At 43.6% G+C, this 15,631-nt stretch overlaps 2 protein-coding genes across 2 annotated transcripts; both read right to left on the bottom strand.

The window, feature by feature from the left end:
* Positions 1-420: 420 nt before the first annotated feature.
* On the bottom strand, positions 421-7,042 carry LOC140105648 (trypsin-like). Its single transcript, XM_072129655.1, has 6 exons — positions 6,997-7,042; positions 6,840-6,891; positions 4,102-4,252; positions 2,473-2,726; positions 1,926-2,062; positions 421-729 (listed from the first exon to the last, which is right to left on the bottom strand). The coding sequence occupies exons 1-6, from the start codon at positions 7,030-7,032 to the stop codon at positions 580-582; spliced, it is 780 nt and encodes a 259-aa protein (XP_071985756.1). The 5' UTR covers positions 7,033-7,042; the 3' UTR covers positions 421-579.
* A 5,515-nt stretch (positions 7,043-12,557) lies between these two features.
* Positions 12,558-15,429, bottom strand: LOC140105646 (trypsin-like). The gene is made up of 5 exons (XM_072129653.1): positions 15,320-15,429; positions 15,009-15,162; positions 14,190-14,443; positions 12,940-13,076; positions 12,558-12,805 (listed from the first exon to the last, which is right to left on the bottom strand). The coding sequence occupies exons 1-5, from the start codon at positions 15,423-15,425 to the stop codon at positions 12,656-12,658; spliced, it is 801 nt and encodes a 266-aa protein (XP_071985754.1). The 5' UTR covers positions 15,426-15,429; the 3' UTR covers positions 12,558-12,655.
* Between the last annotated feature and the right edge of the window lie 202 nt (positions 15,430-15,631).

Genomic DNA, 15,631 nt, shown 5'->3' with positions numbered 1-15,631 from the left:
TACTGAAACTGAGAAATGGATTTAGGGCAGAAGATGGCCTTATAATTGCCATCTCTAAAATGAGAGATGGCCTCACGTCTATCACCTAACAACAAAACGGCGACTTCAGTTCTAAAATCCTTAACATCAGTGGTGGCTTCAACTTTGTCATCTTAGCACTGAGTAGTAACCTTAGATCTGGTATATCATAAATGAGTTGTAAGCTCAAGTCTAATGTATTAGGATCATGAAGCTACATCACGATTGATATAAGGAGAGGAGGTCTTATATGCAAATATTGTTTTTAATGTCTTAGGCTTTCTAACTTCAGATAGTGGGACCTCTTTCATCAGGAAAATTGTGAGAAGACTTTTTGGTCTCTGAAGAAAAATATAGGATTTATAGGTCTGGTTGAGTCATTCTCCAAATAAATGGACATCGTACTGGTAAAATTCCAACCTTTATTTATGGAATATGAAATTGGTAACAATGCTTTATAAGAATATCACACATCATCACCAGATGTTCTTGAGATGTACAGATGTCAAAGATGACTAGACGTGTCTTAGTCGTAGAGGCCAGTAAAAATACAAACACAAATTAATTAGCAGCAACGGTGTCTTGGATCCAGGTGTTGTATTTGCAGACTCTAGTGTAGACCCCGGGGTAATTCTTTAGAGCACAGCCGTATCCCCAGGAGACAATACCCTGCAGTTCTCCTTTACATGCCACAGGTCCACCAGAGTCGCCCTAGGTGAGAAAAGAAATAAATTACTGTTACGAGTAGAAAAAGTTGATGGAAAATGTTTGTTTTTGAATGTAATGAAATGTGGATGGTCAAAAGAAAAAAATGGATGTTGATACCTCATACTGGTCAAGAGTCATCCCATATAGAGAGGTCCTTACCTACAGTTATGGATCCAGCTTTAAATCATCATAATGGAGTCAAGGGAAGTTTTATTGGGCCATAAGTTTCCTCTGCTGCAGCCAGCTGAATGATGGATCTATTTTAGAGGATGTTCTCTAGATTTTATAGAGGAAGCTCCATGCCCTTTCAAGATCTCTAAGATTCCATGGGCAGTAGTCATCCTTATGATAACAGTGGGCGGTGTTTTACTATTCGGAGTCTCTATTCAGTTTATCTAAGGTTTTTTCTTGGACCTAAACTAAATTATTTGATCAGAGGTGGTATTTTCAGAAGAAGTATTCTACACATGGGGGCACAATTACTTACCCGTCCGGTATCCTGCATGTGTCACTTCCCCGCTCAGGTCCGCTGGAGTTCCCCTTCTTCTTCCCGGTGCATGTAAGTGCATTGCTTGCGACACAATTTTAATCTTAAATTCCGCGCTCAGTCCGAATCGGTCGGATCGTCCGAAGACCCAACCCCCGATTTCTGTTGCATGAAAACCAGCACCGCTGCGCCAAATTCCGATTGTGTGTGACTCAATCCCCTTCTAAATACCTGTTCCAGTGGCGCAAATCCCCAAAACAGTGATCAGTTCGACGGAAATGCGATCCGAGGACCTTTAGTAAATAAGCTCCCTAGAGATGGATCAGACACTTCCGTCCATGGTGTTACCGACTGTTCAGGGATGAGGTTTATTGGAAGAGGGAGATTAGAGAGGCGAGCACAATTAGCAGCCTGGATGTCTCTTTTCTAGGTGATACCAGCGTATCAAGCTTAAAGAAGAACACCGCTGGGATCGGAATGAAGAGGAGCGTAGGTAAGTATTTGTAGTTTATTTTTTGTTTAACGATATGGTCGTTTTCCTTTAAGACATATTAAATACTTACAGCTTGGAATTACTTAGGGTGGACAAGATGGCCTGACAATTCTTTAGCATCAAGCAGTGTTATACAGCTAATCTCAGACAGGATGTAGAGTAAATTTTAAATAGTCATTCGCTGGGGTAATGGTGGGTTCATTATGGTGAATCCATTACCTGGCAGGAATCTTTTCCTCCTTCCAGGTAGCCAACACAAATCATATTGGCTGTGATCTGTCCTGGATAGGCGCTGCTACACTGAGCATCAGTCAGGACTGGAGCATCCAAACACTGCAGGAGATCCGGGTAGTTAGCTGAAATAATAGAACATAAAGATATGAAATACAACATACATACATGTCCTACATAATCCTGCTGACATTTATGAGTGAGAGGGTTATAAAGCAGCATATCCTCCACATGTGCAGCATATGGGAGACATCATAGAAGCTGGTCTCCAGCCGTCAGCACCTGGGACAACTGGGAGTTACAGTTAGAGTCTATAGAGGGGAAAACTGCTAAATAATGCAGAATGGAAGACACCAAATGACAGACTAAAGTGTTACCCCTCTCTATACACAGAGAGCTACTATAAACAAAACCTAATTTTAATAAAACTTTGCATACAATACAAGATTTAGCCATGCAATTATTTGGGGATCCAGAGTTCAGGACCCAAAAATATCTTTCCCTGCATGGGTGATGCATAGATTCATGAACTTACAGCCACTGCTGAGGGTATTTCCCCAACCGGAGATCAGACACCTGGTGCCGGCTGTGGCACATCCGGTGGGCAGGGGGATAGTCTTGACATAGGCATTGAGTGTAGCGGGACTGGACAGCTTGATCAGGAGGATATCGTTGTCCAGGGTCCTGGAGTTGTACTGGGGGTGTCTGATGGACTTGGCACTGTTGATGAACTGCTCGGTGCCTTCACTTACAGCAATGTTATGTTCTCCCAGCTTCACCTGTACAGACCTGTTGTAGAGAGCATAGCTATTATATACATATTCAGATGTAACACTGGGTGTAAACTAGGCTTAAGGTGTGTTCACTTATTAAGTCAACTAATGAAACTGGAGGTACCTTATATTACCTAACGCTACTGACTGAGCAGAAATGTCTGGTTAGCTTTATAAGTTATTTTAACCAGTGCTACCTCTGTAAATGCACATAACATTTGCAACAAAGAGTTATTCACTTTTCAACTGTGGTATAGTATTGGCAATCTGTAATATTGATCTGCTGTTCTTTAATCAGGTTCCTCAAGGGTGGAGCCAATCATAGCAGGCAACACCTCCATATTAGAATATTTAATATTAGTAAGAAAGAGGATAATTATGGTTACATCATTTAACATAATTAAATGTTCTTCACCTATCCCAAACTGTCCTTGGGTAGAAGATGCCGTGGTCCTGGTTGGATAGCACTGGTGTCTCACAAAACTCCATAGAGATAGCTGTCCAGCCAATCACTAGGCACTACTAGGCTTACTGGTGACTTTCCAGTATTCAGGATCTACAACTATTCCTACATAAAGCTAGGCTGTGGAGTTCAACAGGAATCTTGTCTTTGTTTGGGCCCAAGCAACAAGGGAACTTTGATAGGGGAGTAATATTTTGTTGTGTTAAGGGCCCCATATTTCCCTGGGGGGGGGGGGGGGGGGCTATTTAAAGGATTGTCCAGGAATTACTATTGATGTTCTTATCAATGAAGTTGATCAATTTATATCTGAGTGATGTCGGGAAGAGATGAGCAAATCAATACGATGAATTGAAGACTCGTTAGGAATCTGCCTATTTTCCAGGAATGGATTAAATTAGATTTTTCTATGATTCCCTTCTAACAAACCCTAAAAAAAATTGGTATTTAAACCCGTCTAAACCTCTAATAAATGATGATTTTTTAAAAATAAAAAAAATAGATCCTATCTCATTTCACTTATTATATACTGATATTTTTTATTAGGGTTATGCTAAGGGTTAAAAAAAAAAAGGAGTGCAAAATGTATGAAACAAGAAGAGGAATAGAGGGGTAATATACCAATTTTCAGCAGAATTGGAGTAGTTTGATTTGGTCCCTAAACAAAGCTTTTGAAAAATTCATCAATTCTTTGGCGAATTGAGTCTTGAATTTGACAAGCTTTGTGTAGGCGCTATATAAAATAAAGAATTATTAATTATTATTATTGAATGATTTGCTCTTCTCCAATGGTGGGCCAACTCATGGGCTGCTCAGACCATCAAAAACATGGAGCATTGAGCCATATGTAGTGGTGTCCATGACCCATGAAGTAGGGGAGTTGTAACTGAAGCCATGACTACCGGTCAATTATGTAGCAGTTCAAACTTACTGTTTTTGGCAATGAGCTGCAGAGACCACCCACAGGGTGTTAATAAGAGACCCTCCACAGAAGTGGTAGCCCGCATTTAGTGACACCTGCCAGGGGACAGAGTTCTTAGTGCACGTTTTCCCTCCAACGATTTTATCATCGTCAAAGGCAACTAAAACAGAATAAAAAGAGAAAAAACATCAACATCAAGTAATAGAAATAACAAAAAACATAAAAATATATCGAAGTAACTATGACGCAGGTAAACTATTCCCTAATATGAAATAAGGAAAGGATAATCTGATAAAAAAAAATAATAAATTGTGGTTAAGATATTCAATCATTTGTAACGTAACACAACGTGCATAACATCAACAAAGCAATAGAAATAACAAAAACATAAAAAAATTATATTGAAATAACTATGACACAGGTAAACTATCCACTAATATGAAATAAGGAAAGGATAATCTGCTAAAAAAATTTTTTTTTTTTAATTGTGGATAAGATATTCAATTATTTGTAACGTAACACAACATGTATAACATTAACAAAGCAGTCGAAATAACAAAAACATAAAAAAATTATATTGAAATAACTATGACGCAGGTAAACTAGCCCCTAATATGAAATAAGGAAAGGATAATCTGATAAAAAAAAAATTAAAAAAATGTGGATAAGATATTAAATAGAGATGAGCGAGTATACTCGTCCGAGCTTGATGCTCGTTCGAGTATTAAGGTACTCGAGACGGCTCGTTGCTCGGACGAGTATTTCCCCTGCTCGAGATGGAGCATTTAATTTAAAAAACACAGTGAAGAACAGTGAAGAATAGAATAAAAACAGTGAACACAGGATCATTTAAGTGAAAAACACAGTGAAAAACACAGTGAAGAATAGATTACACATGTTCGGCACATCTGCTTACTTGTCGGAAGATACGCGCGAAACGGTGCAAACAAAATAGTATGTGAAGAACACATTGAAGAACACGGTGAGCAGCACAGAGACACCAGGGAGCAGCACAGAGACACCGGGGAGCAGCACAGAGACACCGGGGAGCAGCACAGAGACACCGGGGAGCAGCACAGAGACACCGGGGAGCAGCACAGAGACACTGGGGAGCAGCATGGAGACACCAGGGAGCAGGACATGGAGACACCGGGGAGCAGCACATGGAGACACCAGGGAGCAGCGCATGGAGACACCGGGGCAGCGCATGGAGACACATTGGGGCAGCACGGAGACACATCGGGGGAGCACATGGAGACACCGGGGAGCAGCACATGGAGACACCGGGGAGCAGCACATGGAGACATCGGGGAGCAGCACATGGAGACATCGGGGAGCAGCACATGGAGACACCGGGGAGCAGCACATGGAGACACCGGGGAGCAGCGCATGGAGACACCGGGGCAGCGCATGGAGACACATTGGGGCAGCACGGAGACACATCGGGGGAGCACATGGAGACACCGGGGAGCAGCACATGGAGACACCGGGGAGCAGCACATGGAGACATCGGGGCTGCACATGGAGACATCGGGGCAACGCATGGACACATCGGGGCAACGCATGGACACATCGGAGCAGCGCATGGACACATCGGGCAGCACGGAGACACATCGGAGACACCGGGGAGCAGCACATGGAGACACCGGGGAGCAGCACATGGAGACACTGGGGAGCAGCACATGGAGACACCGGGGAGCAGCACATGGAGACACCGGGGAGCAGCACATGGAGACATCGGGGCAACGCATGGAGACACCGGGGAGCAGCACATGGAGACACCGGGGAGCAGCACATGGAGACACCGGAGAGCAGCACATGGAGACACCGGGGAGCAGCACATGGAGACACCGGGGAGCAGCACTTGGAGACACCGGTTAGCAGCACATGGAGACACCGGGGAGCAGCACATGGAGACATCGGGGCAGCGCATGGACACATCGGGGCAGTGCATGGACACATCGGGCAGCACGGAGACACATCGGGGCAGCACGGAGACACATCGGGGCAGCACGGAGACACATCGGGGCAGCATATGGAGACATCGGGGCAGCACATGGAGACATCGGGGCAGCACGGAGACTTCAGTGGAAGAAGAGGAGCGGATCCCAGGACAGCGTATCTCCCGACAAGTAAGCAAATATGCCGAACATCTGCAATCTATTCTTCACTGTGTTCTTCACTGCGTTTTTCACTTAAATGATCCTGTGGTCACTGTTTTTATTCTATTCTTCACTGTTCTTCACATCTGCTAACTTGTCGGGAGATAATATACGCGCGGAACAGTGAAGAATAGATTGCAGATGTTTGCATACATCTGATAACTTATCAGAAGACATTCTTTTTCAATTAAATAACACATTTTATTCCCGAACCACGGTCCCTTTGAAAAATGCTCGAGTCTCCCATTGACTACAATGGGCCTCGTTATTCGGTACGAGCACTCGAGCATCAGGAAAAGTTTGTCTCGAATAACGAGCACCCGAGCATTTTAGTGCTCGCTCATCTCTAATATTAAATTATTTGTAATCTAACACAACATGCATAATAAAACATACAAAAACATTGCATAAGTAATAGATAGTAATCAAACTATACAGCAGTTGTATGAGTAAGGAGGGAGCTTATTATAAACTTATTAGTGATAAAATAAAAATTAAAAAAAAGCTGGAGATTTCGGATTGTAATGAAGTTATGAAGATGGGATTGTACTGTAATTTTATTTTTCATTAGGCTGCAGGACTTACCGGCAGCTCCGAGGAAAGTAAAGAGCAGAAGAAGCTTCATCGTGGAAAATGTCTGAAAAATGTAAAGGAAACTTTATGTATATAGGAGGGAAAGTACGGTAACTGCTCCCCTCCCCCTTTACTGCCACGAGATATACAGGGAACATTTATCAGAGACCTTGTGGAGATATCTTTTCCCGAAACGCACACACATGACTTCTCCTGAGGTGAGAGCTTTACACAATATTAATAAGTTGGAAATGTTTGGTCATACAGGAAGTTATTTCACTTTGTTCGGAGTTCATGGATATTCATGGTTCTGTAGGTAAACACCAAATAAATTTGTTTCCATTTTAATACAGTTGAAGGATTCTAAGAACCAAGGGCATTGCCCTAATTGGCCACCATGATGATGGAACCCAGAGACAGACATTTGTTTGGGAGAGTTTGTCTACTCAACCCTCCAGGGGGTTCTCTAAGATTTTAAAATAAGCAAATTGGTGCCCTACTCCTTAAAGGAAACCTACCACTGCTCGCATGATAAAATCATGCGAGCAGACCACCTGGTAGGCTATTTAATACTGATGCCGGCACATACTTTAGTTAGGCACGGCGATCGTTAGTTTAGATAAAAAAATGTTTTACTTACATATGAAAATATTCCTCCGGTGCTACGCCTACATCATCTTCGGAAGGGAGATGCCTTCCGATCTTTAATTATTCACGCCTCCTTCATTGTAGCCGTTTCCTTCGGGTGCCGAGAGCCGTGACGTCACCAAGCTCTCGGCACCTATCGCTGTCCGGCTGTGTGAGAGTTAGTATCTGCGCATGCGCGATAGGTGCCGAGAGCTTGGTGACGTCACGGCTCTCGGCACCCGAAGGAAACGGCTACAATGAAGGAGGCGTGAATAATTAAAGATCGGAAGGCATCTCCCTTCCGAAGATGACGTAGGGGTAGCACCGGAGGAATATTTTCATATGTAAGTAAAACATTTTTTTATCTAAACTAACGATCGCCGTGCCTAACTAAAGTATGTGCCGGCATCAGTATTAAATAGCCTACCAGGTGGTCTGCTCGCATGATTTTATCATGCGAGCAGTGGTAGGTTTCCTTTAAAAGCCAATGATATGTACCTGTGGTCCAGATGTCCAGGATCTCTCCAGCATCCATATCCTGGCTTCACTGTAGACGCCATTCCACCTTTGTCTTCTTACACTACATTGGTCCCCGAATGTAGTTGGATGCATGCCCGGTGCAGATCACACCAGTGTAAGGGTAAAAGCGAGCATCTATTAAATTACAGTTTTTCTGTAAAAATGCCAACTCATCTTCAGGCTCTCTTCAGGCTCCCTCCGAGGCATGACTCTTCAGGAGACATGTAAAGTCCCTTATATCTTATTTTTACCCTTACCCCAGCATCCATAGGGTTTCCAGAATGAAAAGGAATGAAAAGGAAATCCATCATGATAAACCAGGGACATAGCTCCAGGCACCGTGACTATCCATGGCCTCCTTCCTTCTAAAATCAACGTTTAAAATTATGCTAATGAGCCCGAGAGTCTACCCTAGCCTGGCTTTACCGACTTTTACACTGTCTCACCCTCCCATTACTCCCTCAGCAATGGTTGATCATGGCTGATCAACCATTTTATCATGGTTTATCATGTTTGATTTTGATATTACCACTAGGATGAAGGATTGTAAATCAAGGACCCTGCCATATTGGTGTGTGCCCCCTCTGGCAGGATCTACTCTTCATTTAGCTTCTTATTCCATGGTTTCATGGTTCCATGGTTTCCATTTTAAAATGGTTTTTTTTTAATTATGCAAATGAGCCTGAGGGTCTCCAGGCTCCATAGATGTTAGTTGGGCCTTGAGCCCCTCAGGCTCATTTGCATACGTTTAAAGTGTTTTGTTCTTAACACAAGGATATATGAAGCTTAAAGAAGAGTGGATCGTGCCAGAGGAGGCACTCAGCAGTATGGCAGTGTGTTTGTTTTACAATCCTTCATCCTGGTGGTAGATGTGTGAGGTGATGAACTCGCGACGCGTGCTGCTCGGATCGCATGGCTCGAACGTTGCAAACCGGAACTGAACTGATATGCTCAGTTCAGTTCCGGTTTGCAGCGTTGGGACTGTGCGATCCGAGCAGCACGTGTTGTGAGTGTGATGCAAGTTCATTGCATCACACTCGCGAGTGTAGAAGATGAAAGCTACAAATCATTTATGTGGACCTGAATTTCCACCTCCAACATCTATAACTTTTTGGAATAGTGGCCTCTATGAAGCCCAGGTAGGTCCGCATCTGCCATAAGGTGCAATGTTGATCTCACCTCAGTTAGTAAAATGCAGCCCTGAAGCGACGTCAGAATGGGCAATGATAATGTAGGCGATTCGGGAACAAAATTGCGCACCTGCCAAATCAATAGCACATGTGTCTTTAAGATACAGGCACAATTGATGTGTTTAGATACTTTTATCTGTGCTACTGCATATACTCTGCAGGGCACGGGTGAAGTGATGTCCTGGGGGAGGAGTATCTTTTTTTAAATTTTACTACTGGCTACATTTATTATATGAAATGACTGGGAAGCAGTATATAGTATGATTGTGAGGGGAAGCTGTATAATCAAAGACTGGGGAGGCTGTATATACTATGACTGGGAGGGTGGAAGAGATGTGGGTTATACTATGACTGGGGAGAGATGACCCTGTACAAACTATAACTGGAGAAGGGAGGCTGTATATACCAGGGAGAGCATTCTGTATATACTATCACTGGGGAGATAGTATTTACTATAACTGGGGAGGGAGAAGGTTATATATACTATAACTGTGGAGGGGAGGCTGTATGTACTATGACTGGGGAGATAGTATTTACTATAACTGGGGAGGGGAGGCTGTATATACTATGACTGGGGAGGGAGAAGGTTATATATACTATAACTGGAGAGGAGAGAGGCTGTATATACTATGGCTGGGGAGGGAGAAGGTTATATATACTATAACTGGAGAGGAGAGAGGCTGTATATACTATGGCTGGGGAGGGGAGGCTGTATATACTATGACTGGGGGAGGAGACTCTATATACTTTAACTGGGGAGGGAGAAGGTTATATATGCTATAACTGGGGAGGGGAGGCTGTATATATTATGACTGGGGAGATAGTATTTACTATAACTGGGGAGGGGAAGCTGTATATACTATGACTGGGGAGAGGAAACTCTATATACTATAACTGGAGAGGGAGAAGGTTATATATACTATAAGGGGGAGTGTACAATGTGTATACTATGATTTCAGAGGTTGTATATACTCTATCTGGGGAGGGGAAAGCTGTATAAACAATGACTGGGACGGTTGTATATACTATAACTGGGGAGGGGGAGGCTGAATATACTATGACTGGGGAGGGGGAGGCTGTATATACTAATACTGGAAAGAGGAGGTTGTATATAATATGACTGAGGAAGGGAGGCTGTATATAATATAACTGTGCAGGGAGAGGGTCTTTATATACTATAATTGTGCAGGGGTGCACCGTATACTGTGAGTGATTGTGGTATTTTTGGGTGCACAGTGTGGGGGATTTGCAATGCGGAGCTGAAGACATCTTGCAACAAATTCATCAGTGATAAACCATGGCTGGGAGAAGTCATCCTCCTGATGGAGCAGATCATCACCTGTAAAGAACTAGATGGCACAAATGTCTGCGCCACTGACTGACTAGTAGTGTGTGAGGCATCATTAGCATGTGTAGCCACTGGCACTGGGTGGGGGTTTTATTAATTTTAAGTAAATGATAAAAGCTTCTTAAATATTGATCTGTAAATTATGTGGGTGGAATATAGCAGATGATCAGGGACTTCTGAAGGGGGAGGGGGAGCTTAAAGGAAACCTACCACCACAAATCTACCTATAAAGGTAGATCGGGTGGTAGGTGAATCAATGGGACGTGAGGATAGCCCTTTTAAGGGCTAATCCTCACGTCCCCGCACTGTTTTGTAAATTTTTATTACCCTAATATGTTAATTTACTTATGCGGCTACTGGGGCGTGGAGTAGCCGCATCTGAGGTTACACGAGGCGGCTACTCCACGCCCCGGTAGCCACATTACCCCTCCTACTCACCATGTTCGGCGCGCAGCTGCTCGTAGCTGCGCGCCCTCGTCCGCCGATCCTGCCGTCTGCGCATGCGCAGAACAGCAGGCCCGCGTCTGTGCAGCCCCGGCTTCAGAGCAGTGACCGCGCAGGCGCGGGCCTGCTGTTCTGCGCATGCGCAGACGGCAGGATCGGTGGACGAGGGCGCGCAGCTACGAGCAGTTGCGCGCCGAACATGGTGAGTAGGAGGGGTAATGTGGCTACCGGGGCGTGGAGTAGCCGCCTCGTGTAACCTCAGATGCGGCTACTCCACGCCCCAGTAGCCGCATAAGTAAATTAACATATTAAGGTAATAAAAGTTTACAAAACAGTGTGGGGACGTGAGGATTAGCCCTTAAAAGGGGTATCCTCACGTCCGATTGATCCACCTACCACCCGATCTACCTTTATAGGTAGATTTGTGGTGGTAGGTGCCCTTTAAGGCAGCGAAAAAGCCAGAATCGAACCTGGCCCTAGGATGTCAGGGGAGCCAAGCAACTTAGACTAGTCTGCACACATGCATAACATTTCTATATGGAGCTCCTTTCACAGACAACAACGCAGTGTTGGTACACCATGGGGGACATGTATTATCGTATCTGCCCCTAAAAAATGCCGCGATCTTTCGGGGGTGTTTTGGCACAGAATTGTTGCGGAACATATGTAATGAGTTTGCACCAGAAAGAACAGATGTTTCCGACTATTCCGACTCCTCTGTCTCTTTTTGGTGCAAGTGGGCGTGGCCTAACTTTTCCACATTATCCGTCACATTTATGTGTATTTTGTCTGCATTTTTAGCCGCAATTTTTGGACAGAAAGCAAAATTAAGGCGCAGTCCATATAAGATTTTGGCGCACATCTCATTGATGTCGCCATTTTTATGGCGCACGACTGATTATTACCGTCTACCCATTATTTACTTACATCCGGGTGCCATTTTAAAACATCAGGCTGTGCTTTCCGGAGATTGATCTCCGATGCCGACAGTTGTGCTTGCGCCAGAATTAGTAAATCCCCCCCCATGTGTCCTTGTGGAGGCAAAGTAATGTGATTTATTGCTCGTTCCCAGGCTAAAATTTTGCTATGTGATGCTTCCTTTCTTAAGTAAAGGGAACAATGTAACATGTCCTATCAGTACGGAGCGCTTCTTTCCAAGATATTGTCCTTCCACTTTTCATTGCGTAATCTTAGTTGAATTTGATCTCACTAGCAATAAGATTGGAGCTCATTGATATGTCTGATAATATAGAAGTCTATGGAGAAGAGAGGTAGAGGAGTAAGTCACAGCTTTGCTGGTATTCGATGCCACACTGTAGTATACAATAGATTGATATTATACAATAAAGTTGAAAATAGGGGACATGGCACAAACAGGGATGAATTTTCCAATTTTCATCCCCTTGTGCCAAGTTCTCTATATGGATAAAGTTGGATTGAGAATCCGACATTGAGCACCACAACCACAAAGAGTGCGGTCACTATTTCTCCTCGTGTCAAGAGTTGAAATTAGGATCAACGTGTACGATACTGTCCTTGACCTTAGAAAAATGAACGTGCTTACTATTCTTTTTCTCAATGGAAAAAAACTTAAAGGAACAATTGTTTTAAATGTGTTCTATTTATTAACACATGAACTGCTACAATGTTGGGTGTTAGATTACAAGAGCAGAAAAAAAGATGAAAGAAAGAAGAGATGTTTAGTTGGCAGAAACGGTGCTGGAGATCCAGGCGTTGTAGTTGCAGGCCTTGGTGTAGACACCAGGATAGTTCCTGAGGGCACAGCCATAGCCCCAGGAGACAATACCCTGGAGCTGTCCATTGCAGACCACGGGTCCACCAGAGTCACCCTGAGAAGAGACACAGAGACATTGTTAGCTTTTTAGAAACCTTGACAACCCATCACTTAGTTAGACGTAAACTGGAAGAAAACTAGAAATATAAGATCTGGACTATCGTTGTTAAGATTAAGAAGACTGATTACCTGGCAGGAATCCTGGCCTCCCTCCATGTATCCAACACAGATCATGTTGCCGGTGATCTCTCCGGGGTAGGCGCTGCTACACTGGGAAGAGGTCAGGATGGGGGCGTTCAGGCACTGGAGGAGGTTGGGCATGTTGGCTGCAAGTAAATGGATATCCAGCATGAGCACATAGTTTATTCAATAGATCTGGTCTTCATTTATTGTATATTTCTATCTATCTTATTAAAAACAAGTCAAAAAGTAAAAGTAAAGGTCCGCAGACATGAAAAATATGCAATTCCTGAGCTTCCTAGTGGTTTCTATAAATGGCCTAGGACAGGGGATGCCTGTTATTAATGGTCATCGAGGAGGGATGCAACACATGAGACGCAAAGGCAACACACCCTGCTGGTCAATGTAGCCTATGGGGGAAGGGGAGAAAGATAGCTAAAGTTTCATCACAACATAAATGAATCGCCAGTATATTAACATTAAATGTTAAATGGCGGGTGGGAGCCTTTATTAATGGACTTTATACTATATGAGATCTAGTAGTGCATTTTACTTTAAAGGGTTTGTTCGAGATCGGTAGGGGGCTGCTCAAAAAAATTAACATTTACTTACATCCGCAGTCCCTCTTGACATCCCGCGATGCCGGCTCTCTGGTCCCTTTAACCAAACAGGGGCACGGAGGCTGCGCGGAGTTCACCTTCCAGTCGGCTGAGGTGGCATGCCACGCCAACCCATCCCTATTCCCAGCATTTATGATGCGGAATGCGTGGGCATGGAGGCCACCTCGGCCATCCAGCAGCTTAACTCTGTGCAGCTTTCGTGCCCCTGTAAACAAACAGAGGCACAGGCCAGAGAGATGGCAGCACGGAACGCCGGAGGGACCACTGGGGTAAGTAATTTTTTTTTAAGCAGTCACCTATGATTTTATTTAAGGCCTCAGACAACCTCTTTAACTTTACAAAAAAAAGCTTTATATTTTGCAATGGTGCCTTTGAGCTTTAAACTACATCTGGCAGAGGAAAAAAACATTGGGGCCCTCAGAGACATCTGCTATTGTCAAGGTATTCAAGAGGGATAAATTAAGATAAAAAATGCCTATAACTTGATGCGTCCAAAAAAAATAAAAAATTAGAGGCTGTAAGGAATCTGTCTCTTATTTACTTAAAGAATAATGATCTATATCATGTAACCTATATTATTTTAAAGCTGTAATGTTGATGCACATGACAGTACTGAGAAACATGTAGCCCATGACTTACTTCCACTGCTCAGGGTGTTGCCCCATCCGGAGATCAGACAGCTGGTGCCGGCGGCGGCACAGCCAGAGGCAAGAGACACAGCCTTGACGTAAGAGTTGAGAGTGGCGGCAGAGGCCAACTTGATCAACATGATGTCATTGTCCAGGGTTCTGGAGTTGTAGCTTCCATGTCTGATGACCTTGGCGGAGTTGATGAACTGCTCGGTACCTTCACTAGTGGCGATGTTGTGTTCTCCCAGTCTGACCTGAAGGCTCCTGCAAAAGTGGAATGAAACCAGTGTATAAACTCTGAAAGGCTATGGTTTATCTTTGATGGATTGGGATTTGGAACTCAAAAACTCAATTTGGTCTAGTTCATAAAGTGTAATTCAATGGGGGTGGTGTATAATTTTTTTGTCTATGTTTACCAGTGTTTTGGCACAGTTGTAGTGCAATAGCTGTTTTGCGACTTTCCATTGTGCCAAATGAACATGGGACAGTGCATAGTGACATAGTGACACAGTGCATTTTGACATAGATCCTGCTCGCAACAAATTCATTACACTTTCCGTTTATGCACAAGTTTTGGCACAAATTGACTCCAGTCCCACCCTGATCTATGTTCTGTTACTTTTGATGTTTTTTGTGACTTTTTATCAGATTGTTGCCAACAAACCCAATAGCATAAAACACTGCCAGCAGATTTTTCAATGGTCAAAGCCACATTAATGAATCTGACGGTAGGGGAGCTCCGAAGACAGACATAGAACTGTCGCAAGGTGCCGCCTAATGATAAATTACCCCCATTGAAATAATCTCAGACAGGACTAAGGTAACTTACGCCTTGTAGCAGTGAGCAGCAGAGACTACCCAGAGGTTGTTGATCAGAGCTCCTCCACAGAAGTGGTAGCCGGAGTTCAGAGATGCAATGTAGGGGACAGAGTTCTTGGTACAGGTGTAACCTCCGACGATCTTATCATCATCCTCAAAAGCAGCTGAGAATATGATAAAGGATCACATTATATAATAATCACATTGGAGAATCCAGAAAATTAGAGAAAAAGAAGAAAAGAACAATTTTAAAAACATAACGTGAAAATGATTTTAAATGAGCAATGTACTTAAAGTCATATAAAAGAGGATAAGACTCACCAGCTGCTCCGAGGAGCACACAGATCAGGAGGAATTTCATGGTGGAAATAGGTCCGGAATGAAGAGAGAGCATAGAGGACAAAGATTTATACCCAAAACTCATCATGATATCTCCCCTCTGCCCCTCTCTGCACCCAATGAATGTCCACAATGTTAATGAATGTCCATATAACTGAAAATATACCAGGTAAACAATAGGTGAAGGCCAATAAGACCTATTGAACACTGCACATACATTTCCATCCTTGAGGGTTATTTTTAGTCACGAAATATGTAGATTAGACCTCGTGATGTGGGTGCATGATCACTCCA

This window comes from Engystomops pustulosus, chromosome 11, assembly GCF_040894005.1.
Source record: "Engystomops pustulosus chromosome 11, aEngPut4.maternal, whole genome shotgun sequence".
In the NCBI taxonomy this organism is placed as follows: Eukaryota; Metazoa; Chordata; class Amphibia; order Anura; family Leptodactylidae; genus Engystomops; species Engystomops pustulosus.
Note: the sequence above shows the minus strand (reverse complement) of the source record. Positions and strands in the feature narration are given on the sequence as shown.

What these genes read in the sequence shown, in the direction of transcription:
- LOC140105648 (XM_072129655.1), bottom strand. Translation starts at nt 7,032, where the DNA reads ATGTGTGTGCGTTTCGGGAAAAGATATCTCCACAAG. An exon ending in GGAAAAGATATCTCCACAAG is followed by an intron (nt 6,892 to 6,996) that starts GTCTCTGATAAA and finishes TACATTTTTCAG; the next exon opens with ACATTTTCCACGATGAAGCT. An exon ending in GAGGAAAAGATTCCTGCCAG is followed by an intron (nt 730 to 1,925) that starts GTAATGGATTCA and finishes TTTCTCACCTAG; the next exon opens with GGCGACTCTGGTGGACCTGT.
- LOC140105646 (XM_072129653.1), bottom strand. Translation starts at nt 15,425, where the DNA reads ATGATGAGTTTTGGGTATAAATCTTTGTCCTCTATGCTCTCTCTTCAT. An exon ending in GCTGCTCACTGCTACAAGGC is followed by an intron (nt 14,444 to 15,008) that starts GTAAGTTACCTT and finishes CCACTTTTGCAG; the next exon opens with GAGCCTTCAGGTCAGACTGG. An exon ending in GAGGCCAGGATTCCTGCCAG is followed by an intron (nt 12,806 to 12,939) that starts GTAATCAGTCTT and finishes GTCTCTTCTCAG; the next exon opens with GGTGACTCTGGTGGACCCGT.